This window comes from Schistocerca gregaria, chromosome 2, assembly GCF_023897955.1.
Source record: "Schistocerca gregaria isolate iqSchGreg1 chromosome 2, iqSchGreg1.2, whole genome shotgun sequence".
Taxonomy (NCBI): domain Eukaryota; kingdom Metazoa; phylum Arthropoda; class Insecta; order Orthoptera; family Acrididae; genus Schistocerca; species Schistocerca gregaria.
The window spans coordinates 729,520,045-729,539,554 of NC_064921.1; the positions used below are offsets into that span (position 1 = coordinate 729,520,045).

At 40.0% G+C, this 19,510-nt stretch overlaps 1 protein-coding gene across 1 annotated transcript in view; it reads left to right on the plus strand.

The window, feature by feature from the left end:
• LOC126334865 (vacuolar protein sorting-associated protein 11 homolog) overlaps positions 1-19,510 on the plus strand; it is a 167,169-nt gene that overhangs the window by 133,084 nt on the left and 14,575 nt on the right. The window contains exons 15-19 of the mRNA XM_049997549.1: positions 8,446-8,618; positions 8,980-9,181; positions 14,929-15,024; positions 15,215-15,302; positions 15,399-15,549. Of these exons, the coding sequence (XP_049853506.1) occupies positions 8,446-8,618; positions 8,980-9,181; positions 14,929-15,024; positions 15,215-15,302; positions 15,399-15,549 (710 nt within the window). The remainder of the gene's footprint in view (positions 1-8,445; positions 8,619-8,979; positions 9,182-14,928; positions 15,025-15,214; positions 15,303-15,398; positions 15,550-19,510) is intronic.

Consider the following 19,510-nt stretch of genomic DNA (forward strand, 5'->3'; position numbering starts at 1 on the left):
GTTTCAGTGTATTCCATCAAAAGACCAGCAGAAATAGTGTGTTTGATAACAGTAGACCTGTTAGTGTGGAGGTGGTGAGTACACAAATTGTGTTCCACAATGTGATCCTGAACAGTGTGCATCATTTTCCCTATAGAAGATTTACTCCACTCACACAGAATACTATATACATCTGCCTTGCACAGCTCTAAATCGTCTATGATAGATCCCAAATGTGCAGAGATTTTTTGTGGGGGATGAAATATCACTTTAACCTTATGTTGTCTTAATACTCTGCCTATTTTCGTTGAAGCATTTCTCATGCGTTGTTGATAATCTTTCATTTTGAAGTCCTGATCCATTTCCTTGTTTTGTCATTTGTACTTCTGTAGCTAAGGCTGCCACAAGTTCAGGAAATCAGGGAATTTCAAATGTATCAAGGAAATTTGCTTATGCATTGCTTCCCCACTCCCTCATTCTTACTGCTTCTCCCCTTCCTACCATTTCCCTCAGCTTGCAGTAATGCCACCACTTCTTGCTGCTAGCCTAGCAGCTGCCGACAAGAGGCTGGGAGGCATGAGGAATGGTTTGTGCGGATCTGATTCTCAGAGATTATTGATGCAGTGGTCAGAGACAGTGGTCATATGTGTGTGAGTTGTGTCTGAGTGATTATGTGAGAGTGTGTACTCCCATTTTATTGCCAAGTCTATGGCCGAAAATTTAGTTGTGAGAGTGTGATTGTCTTTTCTCCATGTCTGTCTGTGACTCAGCGATCATCTTCGTGGTGAGTTGCTACCTATGCTTATTAGTATTGATTCTCAGAGTATTTGCGAAAGTTATCTGTTGCATGGATTGATTACTGTGGTCTCATTTCATTAGCATGGTGTCTGTGACTCATGAACAGCTGGTCACACAAGTGGACTTCCACGATGGGCCAAAACTGTAGGCCATTTCTTCAGGTATCTGTAACGAATTAGGCTCTCCAGTCTGAAGCCCATTTTTTACCACTAATGTGCAGGCCCTGCCAGTTGGATCTAGGCTCATCGATCTGCCCACAGGCTGGGTCTGTTAGTGTGTGGCATAATCCAGCAGATTTTCGTCACAGACCCAGGACTGCTGTGCTCCCCAGCAGGCCAGAGGCCACAGGCAATAGAATTGTGACCGTCTCACCACAAGTATATTGTACAGTGCAGCGTTTATATTGTTCTAGTACATTTTGGCACTTTGTAAGTAGTTTGTATGTAGAAAGTATGGGTGATAAGAAGAAGAAAATTGTGGCAGTCACTGGCAGTTTGTATGCTATGTACTTGAAAGAAAAATCACACAATACCTGTAAAATGAAATGATCATTTGGCAATGATGGCCATGAGGTCCCATCCAGGGAAGTTCGGCTGCCGGTTTGCAATTCTTCATTCAGGTGATGCCACATTGGCCTCCTGGTGTGTCAGTGATCATGAAATGATGAGGAGGACAACACAACACTCAGTCCACGAGCGGAGAAAATCCACAACTAAACCAGGAATCAAAACAGGGCCCGCTGCTGCATGGTAGGCAAACACATTACCACTCAGCTAAGCAGGCAGAGCCACAGTACCATTAAACTAATATGCTCAACACAGTGGTTAATAACTGACAATAATGAACATAATAGAATCAACGTTTTATTGGCAGTCACCTATAGTAGTGTCTTACACAACTCTTCCCCATCTTAAACACATCTTTCCAGAGGCCCACATTTCTCTGAGGTTATTCTGAAATCAGTGAAAGTATTTCAAATCTGCCTTGAAAATCCAGGGAAATGCATATGTTTGTCACCAAATACGTTTCCTTTTATTGAAATAAAATAACATCAGTGGTCTTAATGAAACACACATACCATTTGGTTTGCTTTCTCCACCTAAATGCAGTTCATTACAAGAGGTGTTGATGTTAGTATTTAAGATTTTTGCTCACATGTTTAGAAATGCAGAAGTCCAAACATTTTTTGTCGGCTTATGTCTTTACTCATCCTTGATATCTCAAAATTTGTCAGGAAAAAATACTGAAACTTGTATGGAAATCAGGAAAATATCAGAGAATTTCACACTCTGTGCTTGCTAAGGTAAATATCCATTGTTCAGGAGCACATTCTGGAGGTTGCAGGTTATCGGCATCTGAGATGGTTTGGGCTTGGAGGATGAAAGTCATCAGAATGTCCATTGCTTGTGCTGGTTGGTGCCAACTAGCAAATATCGAATTGTATGAGTGGCCTTTCAAGATATTGTGTGTCCAAGTGTGCCATCATTCGCACATTCAAAAAGGCTAAAAATAACACAGATTCTTCTTTTTCCAGCCCCATAGAAAATATTATGTTTTCGTGTATGGAGTTCAGATATTGAAGGAAATTTCTAAAGGTGTCCAAAGCATGAGCCAAACTATAAAAATATTATCAACGTATCGCCAAAATACAGGGTGAACATAAAGTCCGAGAACACTTTCAGTTATTTATTGCACAAGAACCAAACATTGCACAGATATCATACATACGTCATTTTGAAGAGAAAGCCAGAAAGTTTTTTTTTCTTTTTTTCATGTATACTGCCACAGCGTAGTTTGGTAATTTGCCGATAGTCAGTGCTAGTCGCAAACATGGCGAGTTCAGCTGCGGAGCGAGCTTTCTGTGTGTTGGAGTTCGACAAAAACAAGTGTGCTACAGCTGTTCAACGGATGTTTAGAACCAAGTACAGTAAGAAGCCACCAACAAGGAAGGCCATTTACCTCAGGCACAACAAATTCGTTCTGACGGTTGTTTGTGCCCGGCAAAGAACTATCAAAGTTTCTCTTCAAAATTCAATATGTATGACATCTGTACAATGTTAATCTCTTGTGCAATAAATAATTGAAAGTGTTCCAGGACTTTATGTACACCCTGTACTGTTGGTCTTAAAACAACTGACTTGAGTGTTCAGTCTTCAGAATCTTCCATAAGCAACTGTCCACCAGGTGACACACAAGACTCCCAGTAGTGGCACTGTCAGACTGTTTGAAAAAACTCATTAAGTATAAAGTATGTCAAGGAGACAGTGTGATCTAATAATGCTGTAACATCATCCTGAGACATTTTGCCAGTGAGATGTAATGAGTCCTCCAAAGGCACATTTGTAAAAAGTGAAATGACATCAAAACCTGGTTGCCACCATTTGGGACAAACAATAGGCATTGTCGATACCTTGATCCACGGAGCCCATATCAGCTCAGACACTGTTAACCTTCAAATGGAACTCAAAGACCTACAAACTGTGTTTCTGAACAACACATATTTATCTCAGCAAGTACAGATAGCACTACAGATGTACAGGTGACAGAATAAGGATGAGGATCAGGTCTTCAAAAAGATAACTTATCTACCATCCTATATGCATCACTCCTGTAGGGAATGCAAAGTCAAGATCAAACTAATTATAACTCACACAAAGGTGTTTTTTGCAGCCATTCTTTCCATAGTCCATACATGAATGGAATGGGAAGAAGTCCTATTAACACCTAACAATGAGAAGTACTTTCTGCCATGTATTTCATAGTAGTATAAAGAATATTGATGTAGATAACCTGATACGATGATTTCAGCTCTGAAAATAACCATACACATAAAGTAGTCCTCACACTTGAGTGGAAGGTGGCATTATTATAATTTTGATGAAGTTTCCACTGCACCATTTCTATATGAGATGTTTATGCTTATAACGTGTCATACAGGATATGGAATCAAGTGGTCTCACATCAGGCATTCCACGGGTGTGCCCAGTGCTACGCAGACCAGCACAGAAACTAAGTGTCAGTTTGAAAAAAGGCAGAACAAATAATGTATGCTGAGTGGCAGCAAGTGTACTCAAATCAGTTTGTTATGAAATCTCAATATTATTTCGCCATTTGCTGCAAAACTCATAGGAGTAACACCTGCACCCAAACCTCAGTTTGTCATGAAATCTCAATATTATTTCGCCATTCACTGCAAAACTCGTAGGAGTAAGACCCTCATCCCAGCCCGTATCACATTCTAGGAGTAACACCCTCATCCCAGCCCGTATCACATCCCCCAACTCAGATCCTGTTCGTAGTAGCTTACCTGTGCTACTGATTTTTTGTTCATTATAAAACCTCTTCCTGCATAACCCCAATTTGATTTTGTATTTGTGACCCTGTATTCACCTGACCAGAAGTCTTGTTCCTCCTGACACCAAACTTCACTAATTCCCACTGTATCTAACTTTAACCTATGCATTTCCCCTTTTAAATTTTCTAACTTACCTGCCCAATTAAGAGACCTGCATTCCACGGTCTGACCCATAGTACACCAGTTTTGTTTCTCCTGATAACGAGATCCTTTTCAGTAGTCCCTACCCGGAGATCCAAATGGGGGACTATTTTACCTCCAGAATATTGTACCTAAGAGGACGCCATCATCAGTTAACCACACAGGAAAGCTACATGCCCTTGAGAAAAATTACGGCTGTAGTTTCCCCTTGCTTTCAGCTGTTCACAGTACCAGCACAACAAGGCCGTTTTGGTTAATGTTACAAGGCCAGATCAGTCAATCATCCAGACTGTTGACCCAGCAACTACTGGAAAGGCTGCTACCCCTCTTCAGGAAGCACACATTTGTGTGGCCTCTCAGCAGATACCCCTCCATTGTGGTTGCACCTATGGTACAGCTGTCTGTATCTCTGAGGCACGCAAGCCTTCCCACCATCGGCCAGGTTCATGGTTTGTGTCTACTAAACTAATTTAAATCAAGCCACCAGGTGCACAATACCAGCAATGGGATGCCACAGCAGCTATCTGTGTTTCATTCTCCTGTGGCATTAATATTCCAAAGCAGCTGTTGTGGACAGTACAATCTGACATAAAATGAGGTGACGAAACTTATGAGACCTCCAAATATCGTGCCAGACCTCGTTTTGTCGGGCGTAGTGCAAGAACTTGATGTGGCATGGGCTTAACAATCGTTGGAATTCCCCTGCAGAAATATTGGGCCATGCTGAGCTGTAGCAATCCATAATTTCGAAAGTGTTGGCTATGTACTGTTTTGCACATAAGCTGACCTCTTGATTATGTCCCATGGTCAGCGGAATTCATGTTGGGTGATTGGGGTGCTAAATCTTTCACTCACATTGCCCGAAATGTTCTAATCGTGGACAATTGTAGACTGATGACGTGGCACATGGTCATCCATAAAAATTCCATAATTGTTTGGGAACATAAAGTCCATGAATCCCTGTAAATGGTCTCCAAACAACCTAAGATAACCGATTTCCAGTCAGTCATCGGTTCAGTTGGACCAGAGGACTCAATCCATTCCATATAAGCCCAGCCCACATCATTATGGGGCCACTACCAGCTTTTATAGTGCCTTGTTTCTTGGGTTGATGGCTTAGTGGTGTCTGCACCACACCAATGTTATGCTGTTAGCATAGGCGGTCACATAGGTCGTACGGTAGCTCATTAATGCCAAATTTCACTGCACTGTTCTAACAGATAAGATTGTCCTACATCCCACATTGATTTCTACAATTATTTCATGCAGTGTTGCTTCTCTATTAGTGCTGACAACTCTATGCAAACACTGCTGCTCTCGGTCACTAAGTGAAGGCCACTGGACACTGCGTTGTCCACAGTTAGAGGTAATGCCTGAAATGTGGTATTCTCAGCGCACTCTTGATACTGTGGATCTCGGAATATTGAATTCCCTAACAATTTTCAAAATGGAGCATCCCATGCATCTACCTCCAACTACCATTCTGCATTCAAACTCTATATCTCTATATGTATGTATCACTATACCATCACTTTTGTTACCATTTTAAGCTTTCCTACAGTAATACTGAATTTTGCTTACACTGAAATCGTGTAGGTGCAGATAATCTGTAACAAAGCTGGCAAAAGAAGTAAAATCTTGGTATGAATTTTTAAAAAATATTTTTCCAACAATGGAAAATCCAGGATGGAATGTAACAATACTATCAGAAGGGAAGTTGCTACTCACAATATAGCGGAGATTCTGAGTCACAGATAGGCACAACAAAAAGACACTCACAATTAAATTGTGAGAGTCTTCTTGTGCCTATCTGCGAATCAGCATCTCTGCTACATGGTGAATAGCAGCTTTCCTCCTCATAATATCATTAAAATATTTTTCTGTTTTATGGGCATCCTCCAAGCACCGCAACTGCTCTACATCAACAAATCTACTTATCAGAATACCTATTGTGTAGAAACACAGGCTTTATGTATACAAACACTTGTACTGAACTTTTAGTGGCAGTGGTGACATGTTGTCCTCACCTGTAAGTGCTAAGGATACCCAGTGCATTGATATGGTGTATGACAACTCATTTAGGTACAGGTGTGGATCAGTGAGCATAGGTTTACAACAAATTGTGTGCTCCAAAGTTTCATAATTGGTTTTGTATACCAATATATCATAAATTAATTTCTTTCTCTTTCAACTTCCATTGCAAATTTAAAGCCAGAATGAGTAGAATTTAAACACCTCAAAGACATTAATATGAATGTAATCTGCATTCCCAAATCATGAAGGTGTGCTTAATATACATCCAAAAACAGGTTGGTTTCAAAGTTTTTGTCCACCATGCTTAGTTCTTAAAAACCTGCATGAAAAAGTTAGCAGTTGTGAATGGTAGATTCTTCATAGTCACTCCATGTATCTGAAAACCTTATTATTAAATTTCAAGTAGCTTAAAGTCAGAACATTGGACTTCTCAGTGATCAAGCTCAAAGACTTATCAAGAGGAACTGAATAAAAAGGGATGTAACTTCAAAGATTACAAGCAGGCATAATGATTTCAGATGTTACAGAAATATAATGTTCACTATTATCAATAGAATATTGAAGAATTGCTTCTAAATATTTTGCCAAGGTATATGTAGTTCCATCTAAGTTAATAAAAATGTGATGCTTCTTAATGTTGTATAAATATTATATATGTGATGCTTCTAAATATTTCGCCAAAATATAAGTAGGTCCATCTAAGTTACTAAAAATGTGATGTCCCCTCTTTGTGGATTTTTAGCACACCACACAATGTTGGCAGAACATTTTTTCAGAAATGAAAGATAATGTGATCTTTAATAAGTTGGGTAATTAAGGAGAAAATTGTTTTTACTAATATAACCATCATGTTCGAGTTGAGCTTGGCCTGTCTTCCATTGATAAAATACTGTATTTTGATTGCTGAAGGAGAGAGTTGAAATTTCATTGTTAAAAACAATGTGCATGCATTAACCAATTATTTATCAGCATTTTAAATCAGCGTACAATTCTCTCTCTCTTTCCTAATGTTTATGCCAACAGACTTATTCTTGTTTTAAATTTGTGGCCATATCTGTCGCTACTATTGCCAGTTAACTTAAGAGGGGCATTTGTACATGAAGTGTGTAAACTCTGTTTTATGTCTGTTATCATATTCTAACTGTTTGTGTGTCTTATTTTCTGAGGCAAAGATTGGGAAAAGGCCAATATTTACCTAAAACCACCTGAAACCACACTCAAGATGGCAGTTATACCAAACTAACAGCCGTTAATCTGCCGCACAGATTTGACCCACATATGGACCACCGCCCTTCTCTCAATTTAGGATGCTGTGCATTATGTAGTAACCACCCACTCGTCTAATATAGAGAGCCTAGGAAGCTGTTTTCTTAGATCGCTAGGCAACAGTTCAAGCAAATCATATTAATAGAGTTTATTAAATTAAGTTAAACTGGCAATACTTAATTTTGTGTATTCACAAAGGTGTGTTGCAAGCAAATGGCGACAGGCAAATAAAATAATCAATGTCCTCGATACATACAATTTCAATGCAAGCAAAACAATTCAGTTCATAAGTCACTGCTATAGTGTTTGTATGATGGCTTGGCTAGTCTTCCACTGCTGCTGGGGCTAGGTGAAATGGCGCTTATATTCTCCTCATATAGAGGCCGCCCCTGTCTTGGTGTCATCATGCTATTGGCTGACGTCATCTCACAGCCCTCTCTGCTCTTCCATCCTTTATCCTCGTGTCAGCACTTGTCGTTACGCCGTAACGCATTAAGCTGTACGAGCATGTCAAAGCAGTGCAAAATCCATTGCATGAAAATAATTTTAATTTATTTTCCATTGATATAGTGTATTACAGTATGAAGGCTTAAAATATTTTTTCTCAGTCTCCCAAATAACAACAGAAAAATATAGCAAAACTAAAAATAAATTTGAAAAGAAATGGGGAAAACATGTTTCACTTCTAGCATTTATAAAATATGCTTGGTGCCTCTGAATGTTCCTTAAACTTCAGTTATAACTCATTGTGGAAGTTCTTTATTTGTAGTCACAGTTTAATTATTGCATTGTCACTTCTTCATTGATTGTTTTCTAATTCAAGAACAAGTAAAACTGATTTTAGTTACAATACTGTATTTGTGTAATTACAGATATCAGCAGATTCTGCAATACCACATACGGCAGAGAGATTACAAAGCAGTTCTCACAACATGCAGAAGATTTGGTCAGCAAGATCCTAGTTTGTGGGTTCAAGCACTCTGGGCGTGTACCAAAGATTCTGAAACTCCAAGTGACCTCTTAGGAGAAGTTCTCAGCGTCATAGGTACTATACTGTAACTTTATTTTTATACGAGTTAATAATTCTGAGTGTAAAATAATTGTTCAAATCACAAAGCTTCCTCCAAAAGGATATATTTTGCAATGTAATATGTTCTACTTTCGCCCTGCTATAAAGTAATGTATTGTACAAATAAAACCTGTAAAAAGGTGTAATATTTTATTATGCATCTTATATGTTTTGCAAAATTTTTATTGTAGTACAGTTAGAAATAAGTTTTATTTTTATAATGGGGAAAAATTATATTACTGATGGAGAATACATCTGTTGAGTTGTTACTCATTACCTTCTTTTAATCACCATTGTCATAGTGAGCAATACATTCTTATTGTTTTCTGACTTGCAGAGAAACAACGTCTTCTGTCTCCACTTCTTGTTGTTGATGCTTTGGCCAGTTCAGGAACAGCTACTATTGGTGATGTTAGAAGTTACTTGCTCAGTGTTTTGCAAACAGAAAAGGAACTTACAGAGCAAGAACAGCAGCTCATCAACAAATATCGCCAAGAGACTAACAAAATTCGACAGCAGATACAATCCATGCAGACAAGGTTTGTTTTTTTTTCTGGTGTCAAGGAAAAAATGTTTTATAGGATGTAAAGACAAAAGTTTCAGGAAATTGATTTTGTGGAATATAAATAAGGAACTTTAAAGATATTAATATTCTATTAAGTGTAATAAAACCTGCACCTTCCATTAAATTGTATGTGCTGATACAAGGCCTAGCCAATAAAAAGTATAGGTATTTTAGATGACATCAGCTTTCATTTCTTTATAATTGCATTCAGAGCAGTAGCATTTATTTTATCATCTACCTCAAAAAAACTGCAAGCATGTTTTCTTTGTGACTTACTCCTAGTGTTCCTTGATGTCGAGAAGGCATATGACAGCATGAAAAGAGGAAAGAACTGAGAGTGGCTGAGAAAGAGAAGCATCCTCAAAGGTTTAGCGAGGAAGGCTCAAATGCTGTATGAATACTGTACTAGCTTTGTGTGATTGAAAAAAAAGGTCATTTATCCTGGTTTCAGACCAAAAGTGAATTTTAGGAAGCTAGTCCTCTATCATCACTGCCACTCATCACTGTCATGGATGACATAATGAAGAACATTGGAAAATACCATCCACAGCTTAACACCGTGGCTATATTGGTGATGTGTTCTAAAGGACAAGTGGGGCTGGACAAATGGATGGATGAATTCCAGATATACAATCTCAGAACAGTAGTAGTATCAGCAAACTGTGAGGAGCAAACATCAAGATACCCCCTGCAAAATGTGGAAAACTTTTCATGCTTTAGAAATACTAATTCTTAAGGCTATCTAGCCATGAAAGAGGTTGCAGAAAGAATTCAGAAGGACATGTGCTTGTGTCAACATGTCAGACCACTTCTATGGATTCTCAAGGTGCCAAAAAAATCAAAATCAGTGATATACGACAAGAACATCAACCCAGTTATAACATATTCTATAGAAATATAATGAGGAAAGTACTGACAGAATGTGAACACTTTAGGCCTAGCTTTCAGAAGCAATACTTTGACAAGCTAAAGTACACACACACACACACACACACACACACACACACACACACACACACATATTCATTCTGCCTGCTGAAGACATAAAACTGTAACTTTAGCAGGTGGGCTGGGGTCAAGGTTGTATTGGTTGTAGTGGGTGGAGGCAGAAAGAGGCAGAAAGCAGGAGGAGGAGTTGAGAATTGGTAGCAAGCAACAGAGAGAGGCAGCAGGTGTGTATGATAGGAATTGGGGAGGGAGGGGTGGCATGTGAATGGGAGAGACATGTGACACATGGGCACTGGAGCCAATGAGATGTGGTGCTATATGAGACGATGTGGAAGTGATCATTTGGAAGTGATGAAAAGACAGACGAAGGGGAAACTGCTGGATAGAGGTTGAGGTCAGGAGGATTATGGGAGCGAAGGATGTGTTGCAAGAATAATTTTGATCTGTGTAGTTCAGAAAAGCTGGTGATGAAGGGAAGGATCCAGAAGCAGTGGTGTGAGCCAACAATTGAACTTGTGTATGTTATGCTCTGGGTGGTCAACTTTGATAGTGGACATTCATTCTGGTGGACAGCTGGTTGATTTTTACAGGCATGTAAATTACTGTGCAGAACTTCAGCAGAGCTGTTATATGGCAAGCCTGCTTTTGCACATGCCCCTGCTTCAGATGGAATAGGGTTAGCCCATGATGCCACTGGAGTAAGTTGTGCTAAGTGGGTGTTTTGTACAGATCTTGCACCTGTGTCTTTCACAAGGATATAGCTCCTGTGGCAAGGGGTTGAGAGTGGGAGTGACAGAGAGATGGATGATGATGGTTAGGTCAAGAGGTTGTGGGGCTTGATGGACCACCACTGTAGGAGGGGTGAGAAGAATTATTGGTAGGTTGTCTTTCAACTGTGGGCACGATGATAGATAATCAAAGCCTGGTGAAGGACATGGTTCGGTTGCTACAGTCAAGGGGGTCACTCTTTTGCAGCTGATTGTGGAGGGTGGTGGAAGGATTAGAGATTATGAGGATAAGGCATATGCAGTCTTCTTGCAGACTTGATTTGTGGTATAGTGCCTGTCTGTGAAGACCTTTGAGAGACCTCCAGCATACTGAGCAACGGAATTTTCGTCAGTGCAGATATGCCTTTCATAGGTGGCTAAGCTATATCAGAGCAATTTTTTGTGTGAAACAGGTGATAGCTGTAAAGGTGCTTATATTGTTGGTGTTTAGCAGGCTTAATGTAGACACCGGTGTGGATGGAGCCAACAAAGAGGTGGCGGTAAGTGTCCAGGAAGGTGACATGTTGGGTTGAAGAGGATCAAGTGAATCATACTGGAGAGAGATTCTGCACATCTGCTGCCTCCCTTCCTCTCCTCCTGCTCCCCACGTCTTTCTCCCTGTACCCTCACCACCTGATAGATCCCCCACCCCAGTTCACGTGCTGAACTGCCCTCCTGGCATTGTGTGTCCCTTCCAGCACACTGTATGTGCACAGGTGTGTGTGTGTGTGTCCTCCTGGCATTGTGTGTCCCTTCCAGCACACTGTATGTGCACAGGTGTGTGTGTGTGTGTGTGTGTGTGTGTGTGTGTGTGTGTGTGTGTGTTTTCATTCTTGTATGTGCACGTGCCGATCACTCAACCCTTTGTTATTTGGCAACTGATCCCCATTACTCCTGAAGTAAAAGCCGAGGCGAAAGTCTGGATACACCCCTACGAAAGACGAATTGTGTAAGGAATCATAATGGCATCTTGTATGGGGTGTCAGTAGGTGAGGCCAGAAGTTACAGGAGCTATGGCGACAGCTGAGGCGATCTTGATATCCTCCATTTTGGATTTGGGTTACATGTTTCAAATGGGAAGGGTCATGTGGCACATCATGTGCATATGAAACCTGTTTTAAGCTATCTTCATTTTTGTGTAGGAGTTATGACCTGTTAAAATAAGGGGCACTTGTCAGAATCGGGATTATGGCATATGCTCAATATGACCTCCATTGCACTGGACATACAATTAAAGACTTTTTTGCCAGTTGTGCTGCATACATTACAGGATCTGTGGGTCAACAGAGACACATGCCTCCTTAATACGCTGGCAAAGATGGGCTATATTGTTGATTTATACCTCATACACAATTGATTTCAGATGTCCCCACAGATAAAAGTCAAGAGTTACAAGATCAAGGGATACTAGTGGCCATCCAGGTGGACCCCTCCTACCTATCCTGCGACCTGCAAATTGTTCATCCAGAAACCGTCTGACTTCAGTAGCATAGTGGGGAGGTGCACTGTCTTGTTGGAAGAGGATTTGGAAATCACCCTGTGTATTCACCAGCGTTAGTAGCAAATACCCATAGAGCATGTTAAGGTGCCTCTCACCATTGAAGATTCCGACATTAAATGCTGGGTCCATGATTCTTGTGTCCCAAATTCCTCACCATACCATTGCTTTTCCTCCACCTGCATCTTTACATGGCTACACCCATGAGGAGTTTGCATCTGACCAATAACGATGATTCTGTTTGTTTGTTACTTTTTGTACATAGAGATTAGCTTTGTCACTGAACAATACTTAGGCGAAGTTTGAATTCCTGTTACACTGCTCCTGAGCCCATTCTGCAGCTGCATCTGCGGATCAAGATCATCCACTGAGAGATGGTATTGCAACTGTAACTTGTAGGGGTGCCATTGGTGCGTATACGGCACCTGAAGGATTGAATGGGAACTGACACTGGATATTGCTCATAACCAGTGCATATTGTGATGTGGATGTTCTACAAACAATGCAACTACTGCTGTTGCAGTCTCCTAATCGGTGGCAGCTGTGGCTTGTCCACCACAGAACCTGTTTGCATAAAATTTGTCCAACAACTTATTCACTGTCATATATGAAATGTCATTTCTCATAAGATGCCAGGCATTGAAGTTAGCAGCAATCCTTCTGGTACTTGATCCACCACTTATTAACACAGTTTCAATGTGTTCCTGCAGTGCAAGTGCGATTGTGGATCACCTGCGACAATAAACAGAACTGATCACCTCCTTGTAATTTCAAACTTTAACAGGCCGAAACTCCTACACAAATAAAGATATTTTAAAACAGCTTTCAAATGTGTCTTCCTGAGAAAGAGGGAGTTCAAAATGATGTGCCACCTGACCCCCTTCCCATTTGAAGCATGTAATCCAAATCTAAGATGAAGGATATCAAGATAATCACCACTGTTGCCGTAGCACCTATAAATTGTGCCCCCATGTACAGCCACCACATACCAGACACCATTAGGATTCCTCTCACCATTCAACTTCTATAGGGGAGTATCCAGACTGTCGCCTCATCCTGTATATGCTATAGAAACATGCAACCTCACACAAAGAGTGGTACACTTGTCATACACGAAGTTCCTGAGGCCCAAGATCCAGGATATAAACTTGGGTAGTTTAAGAAATGAAGAGATGAGAGAGACTGGTGGTATCAAAGGATCACTGCTAGAGTGAGTCGAAATATCTGGACTCTTAGTGATTTGGTCATGGTTTGGAACAAGTAAGAATGGCTCGAGTTAATTTGGAGAGATAACTGGAAGGGACTTCTTAGGAAGACCAGAAACATGCTGGATAGACGTTATAAAGATGGCCACTGCAGATAAGAGGAAGACTGGATGACGTTATGAACAATAGGATGTACTGTATGTTGACTGGAAGATGTGGAGGCTTGTGCGCAGCAGTGATATGAAAGATATATTTTTAAAACTACTTTTTGGGCCAAATTATTTCTAAATTAAGTGCACTTACAGTAAGCAAATGCTAGCAATGTTAGCTAGTTATGTTTCTTGTTCGAGTACAGTGAGCAACTGCACATTCAAGTTTCTTTTTTTAACCAAAATGGCTTGAGAACTGTGCAGCTGTTAACATATACATCAGAAAACTGCAACCAGCCACACTATTTGTTCAATGATCTATTTATTTTTCTGCAACTAATTTCAGACTTCATATGGCAAAGTAAATTTTTGTGCAATTTCTCTCTCTCTCTCACAAAGATATTGCTTTGTATGTAAAATAGCACACAATACTCACTCAGTGGAAAGTGTTTGCGGGCTGCATGATTTTTCTCTCATAGACTTTGTTCCAGTTATTTCCCTCCTATTCTGAAGATGCTTAGATAGAGAATGTATTAATTGCAAGTTTTATTTTGTGTTACTATTGAAGCATAATGTACCTAAAGTATTCAATGAAGTTAACTCCTTTGTGCAATTTATTTCATGCATGAAAAATAATTAAACAATATCCCATTAATTCTGTAATCAGAATGAAACTACATGAAAACAAGCTGTGCATGGAGGGAAAATCAGAAAAGAGATTTTGGCCTTTATTATACAATATGACTTTAAATTAAAGGTGTGTAAGAAAAAAAAGAAATCATAGTTCTGAAATACAATCAAAAAACTGTTGCACCCTCCTTTGCAAGGAACCTTGACTGTTGGGGAAGACTAAATTATCTCAAGTAGTACTTCAAGTTATTTAAGTTATTTTTGTCATTGTTGTTGTGATGATAAATCACATTAGTTATTTCTTCTAATTAATTTTCTACATACAAAACTTTTCTGTCTCCCTTCCCTTCACACTTCACACCTGATGTCCCTTTATCAACCGATTATTTGTTGTGTGTTTCTGTATGTTTATAATGGCTGTATTTTCTACACAGTCTGTGAACATAGTCATTCCAGTTGTGTTTATTTGTAGTGTATAGAATATATAATATAGTCAGCTGAGACCATTCCCATAAATATTTCAGTGCTGTGGTGTTCCAAGCATCGCGCTGTTCTGCTTGCAACCACCAATTGGAGCTACCTTCTGTTCATTTTCTGTGCCAGCACTCATATCACCAACAGTAAGTCATACAACATAATGTTGTATTAAATTTATGGCTGTTATTTTACTTGATCACACTTTTTTCCATGAACATAAAATTTTACAAGATGACCTCATTATTTAAGTGACATAAAAATGTAATACTGAGTATCCATAGTTCTTCTACCATTATTATAGTGTATTTCTAATTTTGAACATCCAACATTCAGCTGTTTTCAGAGCTTTGCTGAAAATGAAAATGAGTGTCCAGCCTGTCTGCCAGATAACAAAAAAATACTGGATATAATCAAGTCACAGGTAATTAATGCACATGCCTCTCAAAAGGAATATAATATGATTAAATACCAAATTCAGTTCTTCTCATGCGTGAAATAATGTTGTTACCTTCTTCAGGAGCAGAGTCGTGATCTTCATGAAATATTCCATAGCCAGTTAGAACGTGCTGAGGATGGTTTCTCATTAGTAGCAGATTATTTTGGGCGTGGAGTATTCAATAAGCTAACTCTTATAACTGATTCTTCTGTGTCAGAAAAGCCATCACTAAGTAAGTTCCCAGTTATATAAAATATGGTTGTTTTCTAGTCAATATAATCTTTTTTTTTTTTTTTACTGAAGATGATACAATTAGGTCAAATTACAAGAGATGAAATAGGCAGAAATGTGATGCCACAGCAAAAATTTAGTTAGTTACAGATGATACATTGAGTTGCAGAGAAGCACAATGAAGAGACAGTTACACATTAAGCTTTCAGCCAAAGCTTTCATCACAAGGCTCAGGCCAGACTGAAACTGCAACTCTTCAAGCAGGAGGAAGAATTCATAGTGAAGTGGGGAAGGGAGAGGGATAGCTGGGTGTGGGTGCAGGAAGAGGGAAGAGTGCTGCCTGGTGGAGCATGCAGGGACTAGATGTGGCAGACAAGGCCACTGGGTGCAGTGTTGGGAGGCTGTAGGGGAGGGAGGGGAAGAAATGAAGCGCAAAGGAGAGGAGCAGAGGAAGAGAAGAGATCAGTTGGTGCATTGGCAGAGAGCAGTGCACAGTAAGGGCTGTGAGTTAGGAGGAGGCGATAGGACAGAGGGGGCATAAACTGTTGGGTGGAGAGTGTGGGGACAATAAATTATCATAGATTGTAGCCAGTATGATTTCTGGAGCGGAGAATGTGTGTCAAGAATAACTCCCATCTGTGCAGTTTAGAAAAGCTGGTGATGGTGGCCGTTTGCAACAGCCATGGAAATGAATGCTTGTTATGTTCAGCTGCATTTTGTGCAACAGGGTAGTCCACTTTGTTCTTGGACACAGCTTGGTGTTGGCCATTCATCCTGATGGATATCTGGTCAGTAGGTTGGTAGCCGTAATAATATAAAAGTTGAGGAATGATTGCAGCAAAGCTAGCACATGACGTGGCTGCTTTCACAAGTTGGCCCAACCTCTGATCGGATAGGATAAGCTTGTGACAGGACTGGAATGAGAAGTGCTGGGTAGATGGATTGGGCAGGTCTTGCACATAGGTCTTCCGTCTTCCATGGAATATGGCAAGGGCCTGGGATTGGGGGGGGCAGCATGGGGTGGACTACAATGATGTGAAGGTTGGGTGTCAGAACACCAATTTGGGAGGGGTGGTTAGGATCTTGGGTAAATGTATCTCGTATCAGAGCATGATGATAGGTAATCAAAGCCCTGAGTGTGTGGGATATATCAAGGGAATCTGCAGACTTGGTCTGGGGATAGTGCCTATATGTGGAAGCCTTTGTGAGACCTTCAGCATACTGGGCAAGGAAGCTGTTGTCCCTGCAGATGTGCCATCCCCAATTGACTAGGTTGTGTGGGAAGGATTTTTTCATGTGGACACGTCAGTTTGTCTTGCCTAAGCAGCCAGAGATAGCAGTCATGTCTGGGAGATGTGTGTGTGTGTGTGTGTGTGTGTGTGTGTGTGTGTGTGTGTGTGTTTGTGTTTCTCTTTGCTGATGAAGGTTTTGGCCAAAAGCTTAATGAGTAACAGTCTTTTTATTGTGTTTGTCTTCAACTCAACATGCCATCTGTTTGGTGAGCAGCAATCTATCCTTTCCATTACTGTTAATTTTGCACCTACTGTCTTGGCCGGTTTGCTGGTGAAATACATGACAAATGTCTCTTATTCCAACATGTCCTTTGCAGTTGTTTTGGTCTGGATCATGTCTTTTCCCCAGAAAGCCACCAGTTTCAGAAATCTCAAAATTATATTGTTTACATAGACTGTTCCAGTGCTGAAACATACATTATTAGTTAACTACATATAAAGTATAATATAATACTGTCTCTTAGATTTTAATACCTATACACACTCATGGCTTCCAGTTTTGGATAACATGATTAATATACCTGATCTTGGAGATTTTTATCATATTCCTCTTTTGTAATTTCACCATTTTTATATTGAAACTCCGCGCATCCTCCCACCAATCACAACTCCCATTTGAATTCACACTTTCAGCATTTGGGCTTCCTGAACATCCCCTCTGACAGACACTAATATCTGCTCAAGACTCTTTATGTTTTTCCAGTAGTCTGCTGTCACCTTCTGGACTGTTGTGTGGTGGTAGAGTATCATTACTATTTTACCTCCCTTTTTTTCGCATCACGCCAGCATTCGCAATCGTGACACTGACATTATCCACAAACAAACCACACTCTCTCATTTTCCTAATTCCTCAAGTTTACTGTTCAGCAGTATCTTCATCTGCTTTCTGGCGTAAGGACTCAATTCTCTTTTGATACTTTGACTTTCCCTTTTAAATATTTCGGTTTCATTTTCTAAATTTCTTATCTCATCCCTACCTTCTTGTTCCTTGACAATCAGTGTTACCACAATTACTGCACAGCTCAGCTGAAAAACGAACTGTTTGAGCAGTACTACATGTAAATACAGATATCTAAATGAAATATTAAGCAACTTGAATTCTGTATTTGGAACTACTTGGGCACTAGATCTAAAGATGCAGGTCCCCTCAGACTCTTTGTGGAAAAAGAGTCCCACAACTCGTCCTGGAACTGTCAGTCACCAATTTTATCACATCACAGTAGAAACACACACACACACACACACACACACGACTGCAATCTCAGGCAAGTGAAACCGCACTGCGAGTAGCAGCACCAGTGGTGAGTAGCAACTTTCCTTCTCATAATATTGTTATGTTCCATCCTGGATTTTCCATTGTTTGATTTCTGCTAAACATCTTTGTCTCTACATGTTTAACGAGTAATTCATTCTCTCTGTCTACTGCATTCCCCTCTGTTAATTTATCTAGTAACTGTTTGCTATACTCTGTTTTGCTGTGGTAGTCATAGATCATGCCATAGATCATGTTTTACCTAACAACAGAGTACTATACACTTTATTAGACCACTTGAAGTTAAAACAACCCACACGCTATACTGCACTCAGTGATACACAACTCAGCCCAGTCAACAAAGAGGGGAAAAAAATTCATGTAGTTGCAGATTTTTGCACAGTGGTAAGGAGGAATGTAATGAATAACATACCAAAACCCGTGATTGGTGGTTTGCGATTGTGTTGGCGGGGTGGCATTTAAAGGTCAGTTCTTATGTTTTCCATGAATAACTTAGAAACTGCAGCTTCTAGATGAAAATGTCTGGCAGTACAAAATTAAACTACATTAAATTTCCTACAATAAAGATTCTGTTCACATTTTCTCTAAGACTCGTAGCTTCCAAATTGCAGAGGTTGGAAAAATCATGGTTTATTAAAAATATTGTTGTAATGGTATGAAACAAATGTAGCTCGCCTTATGAGCCACTGGTGCATTGACACTCCCAGGAGGGAGATGCTTATTTTCCACAAAGTGTGTCAACACTACATTGAATACCCAGTCCTGAGACTGGTTTGATGGAGCTCTCCATGCTACTCCATCCTGCGCAAGCTTCTTCATCTCCCAGTACCTACTGCAACCTACATCCTTCTGAATTTGCTTAGTGTATTCATCTCTTGGTCTTCCTCTATGATTTTTACCCTCCACGCTGCCCTCCAGTACTAAATTGGTAATCCCTTGATGCCTCATAACATGTCCTACCAACCAATCCCTTCTTCTAGTCAAGTTGTGCCACAAACTTCTCTTCTCCCCAATCCTATTCAACACCTCCTCATTAGTTATGTGATATACCCATCTAATCTTCAGCATTCTTCTGTAGTACCACATTTCGAAAGCTTCTATTCTCTTCTTGTCTAAACTATTTATCGTCCATGTTTCACTTCCATACATGGCTACACTCCATACAAATACTTTCAGAAACGACTTCCTGACACTTAAATCTGCCCTCAATGTTAACAAATTCCTCTTCTTCAGAAACACTTTCCTTGCCATTGCCAGTCTACATTTTACATCCCCTCTACTTCGACCATCAACAGTTATTTTGCTCCCCAAATAACAAAGCTCCTTTACTACTTTAAGTGTCTCATTTCCTAATCTAATACCCTCAACATCACGCGACCTAATTCGACTACATTCCA